Source organism: Equus asinus, chromosome 22 (genome assembly GCF_041296235.1).
Source record: "Equus asinus isolate D_3611 breed Donkey chromosome 22, EquAss-T2T_v2, whole genome shotgun sequence".
Classification (NCBI taxonomy): domain Eukaryota; kingdom Metazoa; phylum Chordata; class Mammalia; order Perissodactyla; family Equidae; genus Equus; species Equus asinus.
In genome coordinates, this window is record NC_091811.1 from 65,902,464 (window position 1) to 65,920,820 (window position 18,357).

General features: G+C 39.5%; 1 protein-coding gene across 3 annotated transcripts in view; it reads left to right on the plus strand.

Moving 5' to 3' along the window:
* Positions 1-18,357, plus strand: part of IRAK3 (interleukin 1 receptor associated kinase 3) — a 68,820-nt gene that overhangs the window by 22,305 nt on the left and 28,158 nt on the right. For 2 of the 3 annotated variants that reach the window (XR_006518031.2, XM_044755564.2), the window contains exons 2-5: positions 3,599-3,781; positions 12,529-12,593; positions 13,486-13,540; positions 14,808-14,959. Coding sequence is in view for 2 of the 3 variants with exons in the window: in XM_044755564.2 (XP_044611499.2) it covers positions 3,599-3,781; positions 12,529-12,593; positions 13,486-13,540; positions 14,808-14,959 (455 nt within the window). In the remaining variant the exon portion in view is untranslated. The remainder of the gene's footprint in view (positions 1-3,598; positions 3,782-12,528; positions 12,594-13,485; positions 13,541-14,807; positions 14,960-18,357) is intronic. The other variant, XM_044755565.2, reaches the window with a different exon arrangement.

An 18,357-nucleotide genomic window follows, 5' to 3' on the forward strand; every position in this document is an offset into this window, starting at 1 on the left:
GCCATGCACAAATTTGGAAGCTACCCTTCACCAGTAACCACGGTAACCTCGTTGAAGGACTCATCTATCCACCAATGATATTCTCCAAAGGCTGATGTCCTTTTAAAAGACACACAGGTGCTCAGAAGAGCAATAAGCCCTAACTATGTTCTGACTCCAAAGTTTAAAAAATTTCTTACGGAACTACTACACCAGTTATAGTACTTGACTCAAGACACCAGAAAGGCAAATGCCTTCCACTTTAATATGGCATCCCATATTATTATTGCTAGTGCCCATCACCATTTCCAGTCCTCTACTCCGTCAGAGAGGATTAGACTTTCCTGCCCTGGGTTAGTTATGCCTATGTGTCTCTTCCAGCCAGAAACACCGAAGAACCAGGGTGCAATTCCCCAGGCTCCCATCCCTGCCACAGCAATATCTACCAAGTCAATTTTTGGCTCACAGAAAGAACAGTAGTGGTTTCATATTGTGATCTCTTGCAACTTTCAGGATTTGCTTATAGTCTCAGCAGGAACATAAAGTTGAAGGAAATTGAAGAGTCCACCAAACGTCTGTAGGACTGAAAATGTCGGGGGAGGGGATGCCATATTAAAGTGGAAGACATTTGCTATTCTGATGTCTTGATTCAAGTACTATAACTGGTGTAGTAGTTCCGTAAGAAATTTTTAAACTTTGGAGTCAGAACATAGTTCCGTAGGGCTTATTGCTCTTCTGGGCACCTGTGTGTCTTTTAAAAGGACATCAGCCTTTGGAGAATATCATTGGTGGATAGATGAGTCCTTCAACGAGGTTACCGTGGTTACTGGTGGAGGGTAGCTTCCAAATTTGTACATGGCAGAGGGAGAGGAGGCTGATTGCCATAACCAGTTATGGTGATGTGTTGGGGGTCCCCATGACAGGTGGATTTTATCTACAGACCTGTGTCTGGCCTCCCAAGATTTTTAGACTCTCTGGAGGATGAAGGTATGAGAGGATGCTGCCGTCACCGTCACTGGCCCCAAAACACATTGCTACTTTTAGTGCTCAACGGGACTGGACTAATCTGAGAGGGTTGGTCCAGGGACAAGAAAGCCACCCTTTCAATCTGTCATTTGCTTTCTTTCTCCCTCCTTTGCCTTAAAATGCACTTTAAAATTTGGAAGTTGTATGAAAAGGCAGTATAATTTTTTTTGTTTTATCTAGTTATTTTTAAATTGAGGTTATGATAGTTTACAACATTGTGAAATTTCACAAGTTGCACATTATTATTTGTCAGTCACCATATAACTGCGCACCTTCACCCTTTGTGCCCCCCCCCAATCCCCTTCCCCCTGGTAACCACTAACAATTCTCTTTGTCTATGTATTAGTGTATCTTCCACATATGAGTGAAATCATACAGTGTTTGTCATTCTCTTTCTGGCTCATTTCACTTAACACAATACCCTCAAGGTCCATCCATGTTGCGAATGGGACAATTTTGTCTTTTGTATGGCTGAGTAGTATTCCATTGTGTATATATACCATATCTTCCTTATCCATTCATCAGTCGATGGGCACTTGAGTGGCTTCCACATCTTGGCTACAGTGAATAATGCTGCAGTGAACATAGGGGTTCATAAGTTTCTTTGAATTGTTGATTTCAAGTTCTTTGGATAAATACCCAGTAGTGGGATAGCTGGGTTATAGGACATTTCTATTTTTAATTTTTTGAGTAATCTCCATACTGTTTCCCATAGTGGCTGCACCAGTTTGCATTCCCACCAGCAGTGTTTGAGGGTTCCCAAAAAGGCAGTATAATTTTTTACCTGAAGAATCCTGTTAACTAAGGGTGCCATAAAAACTCACATACTAGGGCTGGCGTGGTGGTGCAGCAGTTAAGTACGCATGTTCTGCTTCAGCGGCTCGGGGTTCGTCAGTTCGGATCCTGGGTGTGGACGTGGCACCACTTGTCCAGCCATGCTGTGGTGGGCGTCCCACATATAAAGTAGAGGAAGATGGGCATGGATGTTAGCTCAGGGCCAGTCTTCCTCAGCAAAAAGAGGAGGATTGACAGCAGATGTTAGCTCAGGGCTAATCTTCCTCAAAAAAAAAAAAAAACAAAAACAAAAACTCACATACTTTCAGTACAACTTTAAGATATTTAAACAGACCCTAAATAAGTCATTTACACTGTTTTAAAGCAATTAAAAGCCTAGTGTCCCAGAGGAACATTTCTCTGACCCTGTCCAGATATTTGCTTTTTTTTTTTTTTTTTAAAGATTTTATTTTTTCCTTTTTCTCCCCAAAGCCCCCCGGTACATAGTTGTGTATTCTTCGTTGTGGGTTCCTCTAGTTGTGGCATGTGGGACGCTGCCTCAGCGTGGTCTGACGAGCAGTGCCATGTCCGCGCCCAGGATTCGAACCGACGAAACACTGGGCCGCCTGCAGCGGAGCGCGCGAACTTAACCACTCGGCCACGGGGCCAGCCCCCCAGATATTTGCTTTTAGTTGCTCAAAATGTTCAGCAGCAAAACAGTATAGAACAAATTTAAAACAGCATTCCATAAAAACTTCAACAGATGAACCTACTGCGTTACAAGTGAGTAATCACAGTGAGGGGAGGGGGCAAGAAAAGAACTAACCTATGCGACTTTGGAAAACAGGATCTGACCTGAATATTCTCAGGCTAAGGACAAAAAGAATTGTACCTAAATGCTGTAATTTGGTTAGTTAATGTGTTTCTCACAGAAGTATGGGCTAGCAATTCTGAAAGTACTTTGCATACATGGTAGAATTGAACAAACAAGTAAATATATTGTAGATAATGAGAACAAAGTTTCTCGCTGTCCGAGAATGAAGTTATAAATGAGGAAGGACTAAAATGAACCATGTGGTGTTGGCTTAGAATCCGAGGTGTCAGTATAAAATCATAGTTTTTCCTAAGTGTACAGACAGAGAAATATGGATGCATGGGGTAGCGTCCATCATGTATTTCCGAGCTCCGCCTGCTTGGAGGGCCTAGAAGCAATGGAACCCCAGCAGCAGAGCACAGCTAGCATCTCGATCTTGCCTTCTAGACACCATTTTCCAATAAAGGGAACCAAGACTCGTCGGAAAAGTAATTAATTCCAAAGCTGGGGCAGGGGAAATACAAAATGAGCCTGGAACTTCTTGAGAAGCCATAGTGAAGAAACCTGCAGACACCACCTTAACCAAGCCCTCAAATTAACTTCACCAGTGATGAGACATCAACATCATGAACCCCTTGTTATGCACTGAGACCGACACAGTAGCATTTCACTGTCCTGAAAGATCCGGGAACAGCAGATGGGGGCAGATGAAGGAAAAGTAACAGGAATGTGGGGAACTGGATGGGATCTTAGAATAGAAAAAAAGACGTCAGTGGAAAAGCTTGTGAAATTAGAATAAGGTCTGCAGTTGTCACTGCATCCGATCATGGTACTTCGGCTATGTAAGGTGTTAACATTAGGGGAAGTTGGGTGAGAGTATAGGCTGAAATTAGTTCAAAGTAAAAAATTATAAATAAAATGAAATAAAACATACAAGGTACACAAAACCAAGTATTCCAATTAAAGTAAACTACTCTTTGGTTCTTCCTGTTACACTTTCCACAGCGGAGCGACTTTCAAGCAGCTGGCTGGATGTTCGTCACATTGAAAAGTATGTAGACCAAGGGAAAAGTGGAACGAGAGAATTGCTTTGGTCCTGGGCACAGAAAAACAAGACCATCGGTGACCTTTTACAGATCCTCCAGGAGATGGGGCATCATCGAGCTATCCATTTAATTACAAACCATGGTAAACACTGATTCTTATGAGGTGGCTCTCAAGTCCGTTATATAGGAATTGTAATTTGTAAATGTAAATATTGCGTTTTATCCAAGAAATTGACTGATCAGGCTGTGTCAGTGATTTCTTACCTCTGGCTTTTATCTGAAGGGGGGCTTTGCAGCTTCACTTTTTTGTGTGTGACACTTTCCTTCCTTATTGCCAAACTTATACAACCGATTCCTTTCTACTACTTTATGGTTTTGGATTTTTCTAAAAGTATTTACTTACAAACTACACTTTTTTAAATGTTTCATTCTTAGCTAAGAGAATCAGCTCTCTGTCCAAAACTCTGAAAACTCTGAATCACAGACCTAATCAGAATCACAACACGAGAAAAATATAGATAATGCTATAATTTGTTTTACTATGTGATTAGAACTCAAAAGTATCATTGGATTTTCCCTCTGTATTTCAGTGCAAATGATACCTCTGGAATAATCCTGGGATCTCTCTTTTATCTTCAGTGCTGTTTTACTCCATGGCCTCTAACTCTGCCTTACTCGTTTGCTATCCATTCCACAGTGGCCTCATTCTTCCCTCTGTTTGCCTTGTGTTTCTGTTACATTTAGAGTAACCTGATACGTAAAGCTCATGAAGCTTTCACCATTCATTCTCTATCAATAAAATAATCTCCTAATGTCACCTGTTCTGTTGATTGCACCCTAGATTTCTTCACTTCAACGAGAATGATCTTAAGTGATTTGGGGTCTTAAGTTCTAGACTCAGGCTCTTAGGTTGGAAACTCTTTTGAATCAGCATCCTTCTTCTTTGGCTCTTTCATCCAGGCATATTGTTAGTTCTGTGTATTTGCACACATACTGTTTGATAATATATTTAGTGCACCCAAGCTTCTACCTTTTCACCCAAAGCTTTCAAACACAAAGAAGAAATCCTGAGGGATTTGTACCAGAAAACTGAAGCTTCAGATTGACTCTAATTTTGTAGATTTTTCGTGTTATTGGGTTATTAGACAGTTCCCAATACGCTTCCACTATGATATTATCTGTCTAACTTGGCTAATCCCTTTTGTCTTTTGCACACTCTCTCTTCCCTTAGTTTCATTGAGCAGAATGCTTCACTATGAAGCTGGCTGATCAAGTAAAATGCAGAGAGTCCCTGGGAACTGTAAACGCAATGCCTTTTCATTATCTGAGCCTTTTCCAGCCACTGAAACCACCCACACGATATAAACTCACACCAATTTGATAGGACACACGGGTATGTTTTATGCTTCAGTGCTCTGGAATAGATTTTAAGGTATCTTTCCACTCTCCAGGTGGTTTATTTATGCAGCAGAGAATGATGTGGACTGTGAGTAAACAGAAATTCCACATTCTTGGTTGCCTCCTGGTCTATTGCACATGCAAAATTGATTTCACTTTTTAAAATGTGAGATTAGCTAGTTGGTGGAAAGACAGTTATTTACTGCCCTTGTCCCAGGAATTAGGTCAATCTGCGATGAAGAGGAGGCCAGCACTTGCTGTGAGTCCTTTGCTGAGGAAAACAGCATTACTTAATTACAATTTATTGAGTGCATGCTTTGCATTATAATCTTAAAAATGTTAATTGCATAGCTTATTAAAAGCAGCAGTGTGCTGATTCATTGGGAACGTTACGTGCAGCCTGCTGAACAGGTATCTCCCGTGACCTACTCACTGAGTTAGGACTTGGAGCTCCCAACTGAAAAGGCATCTAAAGGTCTAGTTTTTCTTTGTTGCTACCGTGAACAGAGTTATCTGTGATCCAGTAATCGTTTATCCATCCAGATATCCATTTTTGTCTACCTTTCCCTAAAATCGTTCAGTTTGGTGGGATGGTTTTCACTTTAGAGGAATTTTTTACCCTTCATTTGCCAGCCTCCAGAGATCACTTTGTAGGTTTAGATTTTCTTGTGAGTCCTGCTGAGAAAGGCCTTGTATTTCTTCCCAGTCACTATTCCTGCAATCAGGTGTCTGCCACTAGGTGCTTTCGTCTCATCCGTAAAACATTCCCGCGGGTCTCAGGATAGAGGCAAGTTGTTCAAGAAACTAGAATCTTCACTTGCCGTCATTATATTCCTGGCATGCATGTCCTTACATATCACATTTTGCATTTATATTTCAGTGATCAGCAGTTGTTTTCTAGTTTTGACATGAAATCCACAGCTTTCTGCTGGCTTCTTAGATGAGCCATTTTGAATCTTCAATTTCATATGACAATGAAGTATTGTCTCTCTTTTTATGAGCAACAAAAGGGCAATGACTTTTAGTTCCCTTACAGCCCCCAAACTTCAAATTTTGTTCTACACAATCATATCTTATTTAGGATGTTTATTTCTTTTTCTTGCCTAATTGCCCTGGCTAGAACCTGTAGTATAATGTTAAATAGAAGTAGCAAAAGGAAACATTCTTTTCTTGTTCCTGATCTAAAAGGGAAAACATTCAGTCTTTCACAATTATGGATGATGTTATCTGTGGGCTTTTCACAGATGCCCTTTATCAAATTGAGGAAATTCTCTTCTATTCCTAGGGTTTTTATCATTTTAGGTCATTGGATTTCGTGGGTTTTCTGGTATTAAGCCAACATTGGATTCCTGGCATGAATCCCATTTGGTCATGTTATATAATTTTTCTCATATGTTTCTGGGTTTGCTGTGCTAATATTTTGTGGAGGATTCATAAGAGTTATTATTCTATAGTTTTCTTGTCGTGTTTTGTCTGGCATTGGTGTTAGGATAATATTGGTCTCATAGACAGATTTAGGAGTCGTTACCTCCTCTTCTATTTTGGAAGAATTTTTGAAGAACTTGTGTCAAATCTTCATTAAAGGCTTGGTAGAATTCACCTCGCTAGCCCTGGTGGTCTAGTGGTTAAGATTCAGCACTCTGACCACCGTGGCCCAGATTCATTTCCTGGTCGGGGAACCACACAACCCATTTGCCATTGTCTACATATGGTGGCTGCATGTTACAGTGATGCTGAAAGCTATGCCACCGGGATTTCAAATACTAGCAGAGTCACCCATGGTGGACAGGTTTCAGTGGAGCTTCTAGACCAGACTAGGAAGAAGGACCTGGCCACCCACTTCTGAAACCCTATGAATAGCAGAGGAGGATTGTCTGATATAATGCTGGAAGGTGAGAGGATGGCACACAGAGGCTGAGCAGGGTTCTACTGTGCTGTCCACAGGGTCACTAGAAGTTGGAATACACTTGATGGTACCACCACCACCACCAAGAATTCGCCTGTGAAGCCATCTAGACCTCGAATTTTCTTTATGAGAAGTCGTAAAATATTAATTCAGTCTCTTACCTTGTTAAAGGTCCATTCAGATTGTCTATTGCTTTTTGAGTTAGTTTCAGTAGTTTGTATCTTTCTAGGAATCTGTCTCTATCATCTAAGTTGTCTAATTTTTTACATACAGTTGTTCATAGTATTCCCTTATAATTCTTTTTATTTCTGTAAGGCTGGTAGTTATGTCTTCTCTTTTGTTTTTTTGTTTTGTTTTGTTTTTGGTTTTAGTGATTTGTGTCTCCTCTCTTTCTTTCTTGATCGGTCTAACTAAAGGACTGTTAATTTTATGAGATTTTCAAGGAACCCATTTTGGTTTCATTGATTTGCTCTTTTGTTTTTCTATTTTCTGTTTCATTTATTTCCACTCTAATTTTAATTCTTTCCTTCCTTCTGCTTCTTTCAGTTTAGTTTGCTCTTCTTTTTCAAGTTCCTGAAGGTGCAAGTTTAGGTTATTGATTTGAGATCTTTCTTCTTTTTTAAGGTGACATTTATAGCTATAAATTTCCCTTAAGCACTGCTTTTGCTGCATCCCATAAGTTTTTTTTTTTTTATTGAGTTAATCATAGGTTACAATCTTGTGTGATTTCGGTTGTACATTAATGTTTGCCATTCGTGTTGTAGGTGCACCATTTCACCCTTTGTGCCCACCCCCCACTCCACCTTTCCCCTGGTAGCCACTAACGTGTTCTCTTTGTCCACATTTTTAAATTCCTCATATGAGTGGAGTCATACAGAGATTATCCTTCTCTAACTGGCTTATTTCACTTAACATAATTCCCTCAAGGTCCATCCATGTTGTTGCAAATGGGATGATTTTGTTCTGTTTTGCAGCTGAGTAGTATTCCACTGTGTATATATGTACCACAACTTCTTTATCCATTCATCAGTTGCTGGGCACTTAGGTTGCTCCCATGTCTTGGCTATTGTAAATAATGCTGCAATGAACATTGGGGTGCATAGGACTTTTGGAATTGCTGACTTCAAGCTCTTTGGATAGATACCCAGTAGTGAAATGGCTGGATTGTACGGTAGTTCTATTTTTAATTTTTTGAGGAGTCTCCATACTGTTTTCCATAGTGGCTGCACTAGTTTGCATTCCCACCAGCAGTGTATGAGGGTTCCATTCTCTCCACAACCTCGCCAACATTGGTTACTATTAGATTTAGATATTTTTGTCATTCTAATGGGTGTAAGGCGATATCTTAGTGTAGTTTTGATTTGCATTTCCCTGATGATCAGCGATGATGAGCATCTTTTCATGTGCCTATTGGCCATCCGTATATCTTCTTTGGAGAAATGTCTGTTCATGTCTCCAGCCCATTTTTTGATTGGGTTGTTTGATTTTTTGTTGTTGAGTTGTGAGAGTTCTTTACCATTATGGATATTAAGCCTTTGTCAGATATATGACTTGCAAATATTTTTTCCCAGTTAGTGGGTTGTTTTTTGTTTCAATCCTGTTTTCATTTGCCTTGAAGAAGCTCTTTAGTCTGATGAAGTCCCATTTGTTTATTCTTTCTATTGTTTCCCTTCTCTGAGAAGACATGGTGTCCGAAAAGATCCTTTTACTACTGATGTCAAAGAGTGTACTGCCTATGTTTTCTTCTAGAAGCCTTATGGTTTCAGGTCTCACCTTTAGGTCTTTGATCCATTTTGAGTTTATTTTGGTGAATGGTGAAAAAGAATGGTCAATTTTCATTCTTTTACATATGGCTTTCCAGTTTTCCCAGCACCATTTGTTGAAAAGACTTTCTTTTCTCCATTGTATGCACTCAGCTCCTTTGTCGAAGATAAGCTGTCCATAGATGTGTGGTTTTATTTCTGGGCTCTCAATTCTGTTCCATTGATCTGTGCACCTGTTTTTGTACCAGTACCATGCTGTTTTGATTACTGTAGCTTTGTAGTAAGTTTTGAAGTCAGGGATTGTGATCCCTCCCGTTTTGTTCTTTTTTCTCAGGATCGCTTTAGCAATTCGGGGTCTTTTGTTGCCCCATATAAATTTTAGGATTCTTTGTTCTAATTCTGTAAAGAATGTCATTGGGATTCTGATTGGGATAGCGTTGAATCTGTAGATTGCTTTAGGTAGAACGGATATTTTAACTATGTTTATTCTTCCAATCCATGTACATGGAATGTCTTTCCATCTCCTTATGTCATCATCCAATTCTCTCAGAAAGGCCTTGTAATTTTCATTATGTAGGTCCTTCACTTCCTTAGTTAAATTTACCCCAAGGTATTTTATTCTTTTTGTTGCGATTATGAATGGTATTGTGTTCTTGTGTTCTTTTTCTGTTAGTTCGTTGTTAGAATATAGAAATGCTACTGATTTATGCAAATTGATTTTATACCCTGCAACTTTGCTGTAGTTGTTGATTACTTCTAAGAGTTTTCCAATGGATTCTTTGGGGTTTTCTATATATAAGATCATGTCGTCTGCAAACAGCAAGAGTTTCACTTCTTCCCTCCCTATTTGGATTCCTTTTATTCCTTTATCTTGCCTGATTGCTCTGGCCAGGACCTCCAGTACTATGTCAAATAAGAGTGGTGATAGAGGGCATCCTTGTCTCGTTCCTGTTTTCACGGGGATGGCACTCAGTTTTTGTCCATCGAGTATGATGTTGGCTGTGGGTTTGTTATATATGGCCAATATTATGTTCAGGTAGTTCCCTTCTATGCCCATTTTGTTCAGAGTTTTTATCATAAATGGCTGTTGGATCTTGTCAAATGCTTTCTCGGCATCTATTGAGATGATCATGTGGTTATTATTCCTCAGTTTGTTGATGTGGTGTATCACGTTGATTGATTTGCAGATGTTGAACCATCCCTGTGTCCCTGGTATGAATCCCACTTGATCATGATGTATGATCCTTTTGATGAATTGCTGAATTCTGGTGGCCAAAACTTTGTTTACAATTTTTGCATCTATGTTCATCAGTGATATTGGCCTGTAGTTCTCTTTTTTCGTGGCGTCCTTGTCTGGCTTTGGTATCAGTGTGATGTTGGCCTCATAGAATGTGTTAGGAAGTGTTCCATCCTCCCTAATTTTTTGGAATAGCTTGACAAGGATAGGTATTAAATCCTCTCTGAAAGTTTGGTAGAATTCCCCAGGGAAGCCATCTGGTCCTGGAGTTTTATTCTTTGGGATGTTTTTGATTGCTTTTTCAATCTCTTTCCTTGTGATTGGTCTGTTCAAATTGTCTGCTTCTTCTTGAGTGAGCTTTGGGAGATTGTAGGAGTCCAAGAATTTATCCATTTCCTCTAGGTTATCCATTCTGTTAGCATAGAGTTTTTCGTAGTATTCTCTTATAATCCGTTGTATTTCTGCAGAGTCTGTTGTTATTTCTCCTCTTTCATTTCTGATTTTGTTTATTTGAGCTTTCTCCCTTTTTTTCTTTGTAAGTCTGGCTAGGGGTTTGTCAATTTTATTTATCTTCTCAAAGAACCATCTCTTTGTTTCATTGATCCTTTCTACCGCCTTTTTCGTTCCACTAGTATTTATTTCTGCTCTGATTTTTATTATTTCTCTCCTTCTGCTGACTTTGGGCTTTGTTTGTTCTTCTTTATCTAGTTCAGTTAGGTGTAGTTTAAGATTGCTTATTTGGGATTTTTCTTGTTTGTTAAGATGTGCCTGTATTGCAATGAATTTTCCTCTTAACACAGCTTTTGCTGTATCCCATATGAGTTGGTATGGCATGTTATCATCTTCATTAGTTTCCAGGTATTTTTTTATTTCTTCTTTAATTTCTTCAATGATCCATTGCTTGTTCAGTAGTGTATTGTTTAGTCTCCACATCTTTGTGCCTTTCTCAGCTTTTTTCTTGTAATTAATTTCTTGCCTTATAGCATTATGATCAGAGAAGATGCTTGTTATTATTTCAATTTTTTTAAATTTGTAGAGGCTTGCCTTGTTTCCCAACATATGGTCTATCCTTGAGAATGTTCCATGTGCACTTGAGAAGAATGTGTATTCTGCTTTTTTAGGGTGAAGTGATCTATATATGTCTATTAAGTCCAATTGTTTTAGTTTTTCGTTTAGCTCCACTATTTCTTTGTTGATTTTCTGTCTGGATGATCTGTCCATTGATGTGAGTGGGGTGTTGAGGTCCCCTACTATTATTGTGTTGTTTTTAACATCTTCCTTTAGGTCTGTTAATAGCTGCTTTATGAACCTTGGTGCTCCTATGTTGGGTGCATAGATATTTATAAGCGTTATTTCTTCTTGATGAAGTGTCCCTTTGATCATTATATATTGTCCCTGTGTGTCTCTCTTTACCTGTCTTATTTTGAAATCCACTTTGTCTGCTATAAGAATTGCAACACCTGCTTTTTTTTCCTTGCTATGAGCTTGAAGTATTGTCCTCCACCCCTTCACTCTGAGCCTGTATCCCATAAGTTTTGATATGTTGTGTTTTAATTTTCATTCATCTAAAAGTATTTTCTAATTTCCCTTGTGATTTCTTCTTTGACTCACTGGTTATTTGTGAGTTGTTGTTTAATTTCCATATATTTGTGAATTTCCCAAATCTCCTTCTGTTACTGATTTCTACTTTAATTCCATGTGGTCAGAGAACATGGTTGGTATGATTTCCATCCTTCCAAATTTACTGAAACTCATTTTATTGCCTAACATAGGGTCTATTTTGGAGACTGTTCAGTGTGCATTTGCAAAATATGTGTATATTCTTCTGTTTTGTTCTATAGATGACTATTAGGTCTAATTTGTTTATAGTGTTGTTCAAGGAAGTTTGTTATTAATTGATTATGTTTTGTTGCCAATCTTCTAAGAAAAATAATTTAAGAAACATTAGAACACAATCTAAGAAAAACTAGAAGATGAAATAGAATTTTTCTAAAGCCTGAACCAAAATGTTAGAAGTGATGGCAAAATATTGCAGGGTTTTAATCTTTTAGGAAGCTACACAGACTACTTCAGCCCAGACAGAACTGTAACAGACAGAAGTTATAGTCTACAACTGGGGAGGGGTGGTGGGTGTTTGTGGTTGATAATACACACACACATAGACACACACACACACACACACACCTCTAATACCTTATGGCACAAGATGGGATAAAAAAAAAACTAAGGGAGGTATAATCCCATAACTGTAAAAATTTGAAATATATGTACAAAAAGCTGATAACAGTGTTGCTTTATTCTTTCAATTTTTGGCTTTATACTTTAATATTTGTAATGATGTCTAGCAATAATTTAAGGTAGGTATTAATTTTTAAATGAACAAAAGTGTGTTTGTTATAATATTTGCCATTAGGAAGCTATTCACATACATACATTTGTAACCATTCAATGGAAATGACACTGAGCTTTAGAAATGGACATCACTATCAAGGTGTTTATTTTCATAATCTAAGAAGGAAAGAAAAACATGTTTATTAGGAACACAGAATTTTTCTTGTATCCAGCTCCCCTTATTTCTCTTTCAGGAGCAGCCTTGAATCCTTCAGAGCAGAGTCACCTGGGAGATGGATTTCCAAGCATGTTACCCAAGGTAGAGTATGTGTGCATAGATGATGACCCTTGAACTCTGTTGCATATATAATTGAGCATAAAGAATGAAATTATCAGATAGAAAAATGCTGCATGTGCAAATACTGTTTTAAAACCAGAAAAGCCTTAGTTCTTTCATTATTCTTTGTTTAGTTGGGGATTCAGGAAATTAGAGCTTCGTAGCTGTTTGAAGCATTGAGAGCTTTCTCCTCTCGGCGTTCTGTCAGAGAGGACACTTAGAACTATTAAGAGTGTTCTGAGTTACGCCTTTGTCTTAACCCAGCTTTTAATTCTTCTGTTCTAGGTGGCGTTCTGCATGTTGCTGCTATTTGTTATTAGAGCAAATTAGCAGTGATCATTTTTATAGCAGTAGAAGTCATTTAAAATTGACTGTAGGGGCCAGCACCGAGGCCGAGCGGTTAAGTTCACGCGCTCCGCTGCAGCGGCCCAGGGTTCGGATCCTGGGCATGGACATGGCAACGCGCGTCAGGCCACGTTGAGGCAGCGTCCCACATCCCACAACTAGAAGGACCTGCAACTAAGCTATACAACTGTGTACGGGGGGGGTTTGAGGAGATAAAGCAGAAAAAAAAAAAAAGAAGATTAGCAACAGTTGTTAGCTCAGGTGCCAATCTTTAAAAAAAAAAAATTGACTGTAATGGACTATGACATTGATACTTGAGTTTTTAGAGTTGGTATGGAAGCCTTAAATATATATGGCAATGAATACTATTGAATGAAGTGAATAACTTTGCTTTCTACTAGCTTTCTCCTAAATTAGATTCCACTCTACTGCACTGTATAGTCCCAGGGGAGCTTTGGATTTCTGTTGAGGTTCTCTTCTTTCTGGACTTATGAAATGGAATTACTTTAATATGTGTTTCTTCTCTTAGGAAACAACCAATGTCACAGTGGATAATGTTCTTATTCCTAAACATAATGAAAAAGGTAAGAAAAAAACCAAAAACCCAACTTTTCTTTAAATCATGCTTTCCTGTAAGTGAATTTAGTGGGAGAAATATTCAATCAACATATTAACTATTCATTATTATGCAGATTCACAATAAAATTTTCATGGATATCGAAACAGTCACAATTTTGACTGACACATGGTTCTGATGGGTGATATGTTATTGTCATGTTAAAACTCCATGGGCCAATGAGGAACATACTTGTGGTTTCTTCACTTACGGGGATTTCTTATTTTCTGTTAGTGAAATTTGCTATTTTTATGTGTCATGGGAAAACATTTAAAAAATTACATTGGGCTTTATATAGTTTTAGAAATTTTTATAGCACTTGCAGTGCTCTTTAGAGATGTGTGAAGAGCAATGCTGAAGGTCACTATGAAAATCCAGTTCTTTTCCATATCAACTTTCCTACTTTATTAGCAGGGAGAATAATTGAGTTCTCCCTGAGAATCATCCTGATGAGCTTTAATGGCTAGTTAAGGCTGCCTTGCCTAATCTTTGCCACTAGATCTGATGCTTCTTTGGTTCCAAAGAGAACTGGAAAAGTTAGACAAGGTTTTGGTCCTTCGAGGTTTAGCAGTAAGGTCTAAGTCAAACATGAATTGTGGAAATAGAGCCAAAATTGGGCTCGGAGGGATTAAGCCAGGCTTTTCCCTTGGAATTTGTATTTGATTACCTTTTAAACGTTTTCTCCCAATCTCTGCTTTAGATGAATTTTTAAAAAGCTGAAGCATCTTCCTTATTTACTCTGAGGAAATAAGTTAGGCGTTTAGAGGATTTGGCTCATGAAAAATGTTTCTGTTGGTCATGCATGGGGAGTATTGTTTAGTCATATCAAGATTTGCACTTTGGTAGTTTTTTTTTAACTGGTTTTAGGTCCATAGTGGGTCAACAGGAATCTGTTGATCTAATGATGAGGACACGGAGTCTTGGACAAGTTTCCCTCACTAAGCTCCTCAGCTGATCTCTTTGGGAAAGTGATAGAATCAGAGGGCTGTTGTTCAAATACCTAAAAAGCCATTTGCTGTGTGGAATGGCGGAGACAGACCCGAGTAAATGTGCAGAGAGCACACAGTGGATGGCTTGCTCAGTTTGGCGGGCTGGGCCTTGCTCTCCTGACTTTCCACTGGGCTCTGATGGATTTCCTCTATGGAAGTCCTGGTTCTTTCTAATTCTTTCTAATGATGGCATTGATTCTTAAAAAGAGAAAAGTAACTTATTTTTTCCCTACTTTCCTTCCTAAGGAATATTGTTTAAACCTTCTATCAGCTTTCAAAACATCACAGAAGGAACCAAAAATTTCCAAAAAGACTTCCTAATTGGAGAAGGGGAGATTTTTGAGGTGTACAGAGTGGAGATCCAAAACCGAACGTATGCCGTTAAATTATTTAAACAGGTATGGAAAGAATTACTATCGCAGGATATCGCCTCCATTTATTTGCTCATATTTCATATAGAACGTGTCATTTTTCATCAATGTTGAAAGGAGGTGTATTTGAAAATAAAATTTCATAAATGGAAATAAGATATATGACCTCAGGTGACTGGAGAAATGACTGAGAAATGAATGCATGTCTTGCAGGAATGTGGAAGTTAGATCCGTTCCATCCCCAGATGTACTGTATGGGAAAGACTTTTCTGAAAAGCTTTGTAGGACCTTCGGGACTTTGCTTAAGATGGTCAGATTGTGCTGGTCTGCTCCAGTTTTCATGGTTTTTAGGATGGGCAGTGTCTTCTCCAGGCAGCTTCACAGGCAATGCAACAGGTCAGCATTCGGTGCTCCTCGATACATTATCTTCTATCACAGGTCACATGGATAGGAAGGTAGGAAGAGATCAGAGTAGGAGGTTAGGAAACACTGGGTGACTGCAGCCAGCAAAGCAGAAAAGGTATGGATCAAACTCAGGAGTCAGGAAGAGATAAGGGTGCATACACCCAGAAGAATGCTCATTGTGTCCTCAATTGTTAGTCAACAGTCAATAAAGCTTTACTAAACTTCTGTGGCTGAGGGCTGAGCACGCAAAGACAAATGAAGCGTAGTTCCGTCCTCAAGGAGCTCTCCGTTATGGGGGAAACAGCCAGCTAAAGAAAGATTCAACTGCGGTGTGAGAAGTACTTTAGCAGAGATTTGTCCAAAAGGGAGCATGTAAAAGATAGCCGCAGGAGGGGCGCATCCAGCACCCAGAAGGATGCCTGGCACAGAGTAACCCTCAATGAACATTTCTGCAATAAACAAACGGAAAAGTGGATGAAAGGAAGTGACCTTTCAACTGGATTTTGAAGGATGAGTAGAATTTTGGCAGGCAGTGAGGGAGAAATAGCAGGTGCAAAGGCCTAAAGGAGCAGGCATGAACACGTGTGTCTTACTCATGGATAACAGATCATTCAGTAGAGTAGAGTTTAGTGTTGGGGGTGGGAATGTAGTGACAAAAGATGATACTGGAAAGATAGATTAAGTCCATGGATGGTTTCTAAGTAGGAGAGGGAAAGGACTAGCTTTGTGTTTTTGAAGTACAACTTTATTCCAGGTTAGATGATGGACTGAAGGTGCAGGAGATATTGGAGGAAAGACGGCAAGAATAGACTGGAGGCAGAAAGACGTGGTAGAGTGATATTTCCGATGTGTAAACTAAGACGTGGATAAGGCTTACACCAATGTCCTCAACTCTAACATTCAAAATCACTAAGGAGCTTCTAAAAAATGAGCCCGTTAGCATCCGGTTAGGTCAGAGTAGTGGTGGGGAGGCAGGCATCAGTACTTTTAAAAAGTTTCCCAGGTGGTTGAGATGTGTAGCCAGTGTTGATCACCACTGAGCATCAGAACAGACGCAGTGGGGATGATGAGGAGCAAGTCAGCCTAAGAGATGACATGACATGGACCACATCTGGTGACCTGTTAGATAGGGCTGGGAAACGGGGGGGGAGGAGGGGTCTAAGGTGAGTCTTATTTTGCAGCTGACATTACAGGGTCTTTTTTTTTTTAAGAAAAAATATTAACCTGATTTCTCTATTTCCCCAAGTTGCATTTTGCCACTAATTCTATATAAACATCTCAAGATTCCTGAGAAGATGAATGGTCTAATAAAGTCATGAAACAATCGACTGGTAAAACTATTCAACAGAAAAAACGTGGTTGCTTGAGAGGAGGCCTAACTGAAACCTGTCTCTTAGGGCCGGTGTCTTCCTGGCCCCATTTGTACATTCTCTTATGGTTGAGCCCAGGGCCATCTCCCCAAAGGCTCCATCCATCCACTTTCCTCATCTCTCTGTAGCTGCCACCAACTCACACTCTCTTCTGGGGGTTTTCTTTCCAGGCATCTGGCTTCAAAATGGGATGTCTTTGCCCCTAGATCTCCTTCCCTTCCTGTTCCAAGATAATCATCATTTCCTTGATTGCTTCCAACCCCTCCAGTATGGTTTTTGTGACCCTCTTAAGTGTAGCCACAGGATCATAGCATTATCTCATAGTACATATTGATTTCTCCATGCACCTCTCCCAATAGATGAGATGGTTTTCTTTAAAGAGCTCTTGTTTATGTTTGTATCCCAGAGCCTTATTATAGGGCCTGGCCTGTTGTCATTGCTCAATAAATGTTTTTGGATGAATTGAGTGAAGTACATATGTCCTTTTCATGAATTTAGTTACTGATCACTAGTAGTCAAAAGACAGGAGGGAACAAAATTACTAATGACCTAGAGACTGTACAAAGTCCTACACACAAACACACACACAAACTTGTCAGGAAAGCTGAGATGATTTAATGAAGCCTTAGTCACAGAGCATTTCTTACAAGAAGTGCAGTTTTATGCCACTGGGTCGTTAACTTCCATAACCTTTCTCAGAGGGAATGTACTAGATTTGTTAGATTGGTGCATCCACATCACCTGCAGATCCTCTGACACTGTGGATTCTGATTCAGCACATTTGGGCAGGAAGCTGAGATTCAGCATTTCCCGCCAGCTCCCAGTGAAGCTGACGTTCCTCGTGCTCAGACCACACCTTGCGTAGCAAGCGTGCTGGGTTAGCATGAACACGCAAACCAGCCCCTTCATTTTCCCGATTAAGAGAACTGACCTCAGGAAGGTTAAGTGAGAAAAAGTCACAAATAGTGAGTGTCAGAGATGGGCCTGAAACCCAATCCACTTGGCTCCCAGGTCAAGGGTTTTTGAAAATATAAATTCTCATAAAGTGGTCCTTGAAAATGATTTGTTAGCCTAGTTTATTGTTTCTGACTTCCTGGATTAACTTGGAAAATAGCTTCCAGAATTCCTGTTGGATTTCTCTCCCTTTCTTCCTGAGGACAGAGAGCTCTACAAACTGCCGGGTCCCACAGCTTGTAAATGACAGAACCTCACAGCCAAGGGGCCTGGGAGTGCTCTTAATTTAACCCTTTCGTGGTGGGAGTTAGGCACCTGAGATGCAGAGATGTGCAGTGGTCTCAGGCATAAGAAGCCATCGAGGGCAGTGCCCGGTACAGGGTAGATGCTCAGTACAACGTTACTGAATTCTTTATTTTATTCAGTAAATATTCGTGTGTCAGGCACTGGGCTAGCTTCTGAAGCCTCCTTGAAGTAAGGAGTGATATTTTTCATTTGCTTCGTAAGCCCATGTTTTCAAAATTAGTACAAAGGTAAACTTGAACCAACACATGCAAATGACCAAGTCATAAATGCCGAGTTAGTGTAATCGCTTCTTACCGGAACACAGCTATTACGAACTGGATTCTTTGTGAGGTCAAGTGGGGAGTTTCTAACTGTCATGGGATTTTCTTTGAATACAAATAACATTTTTGA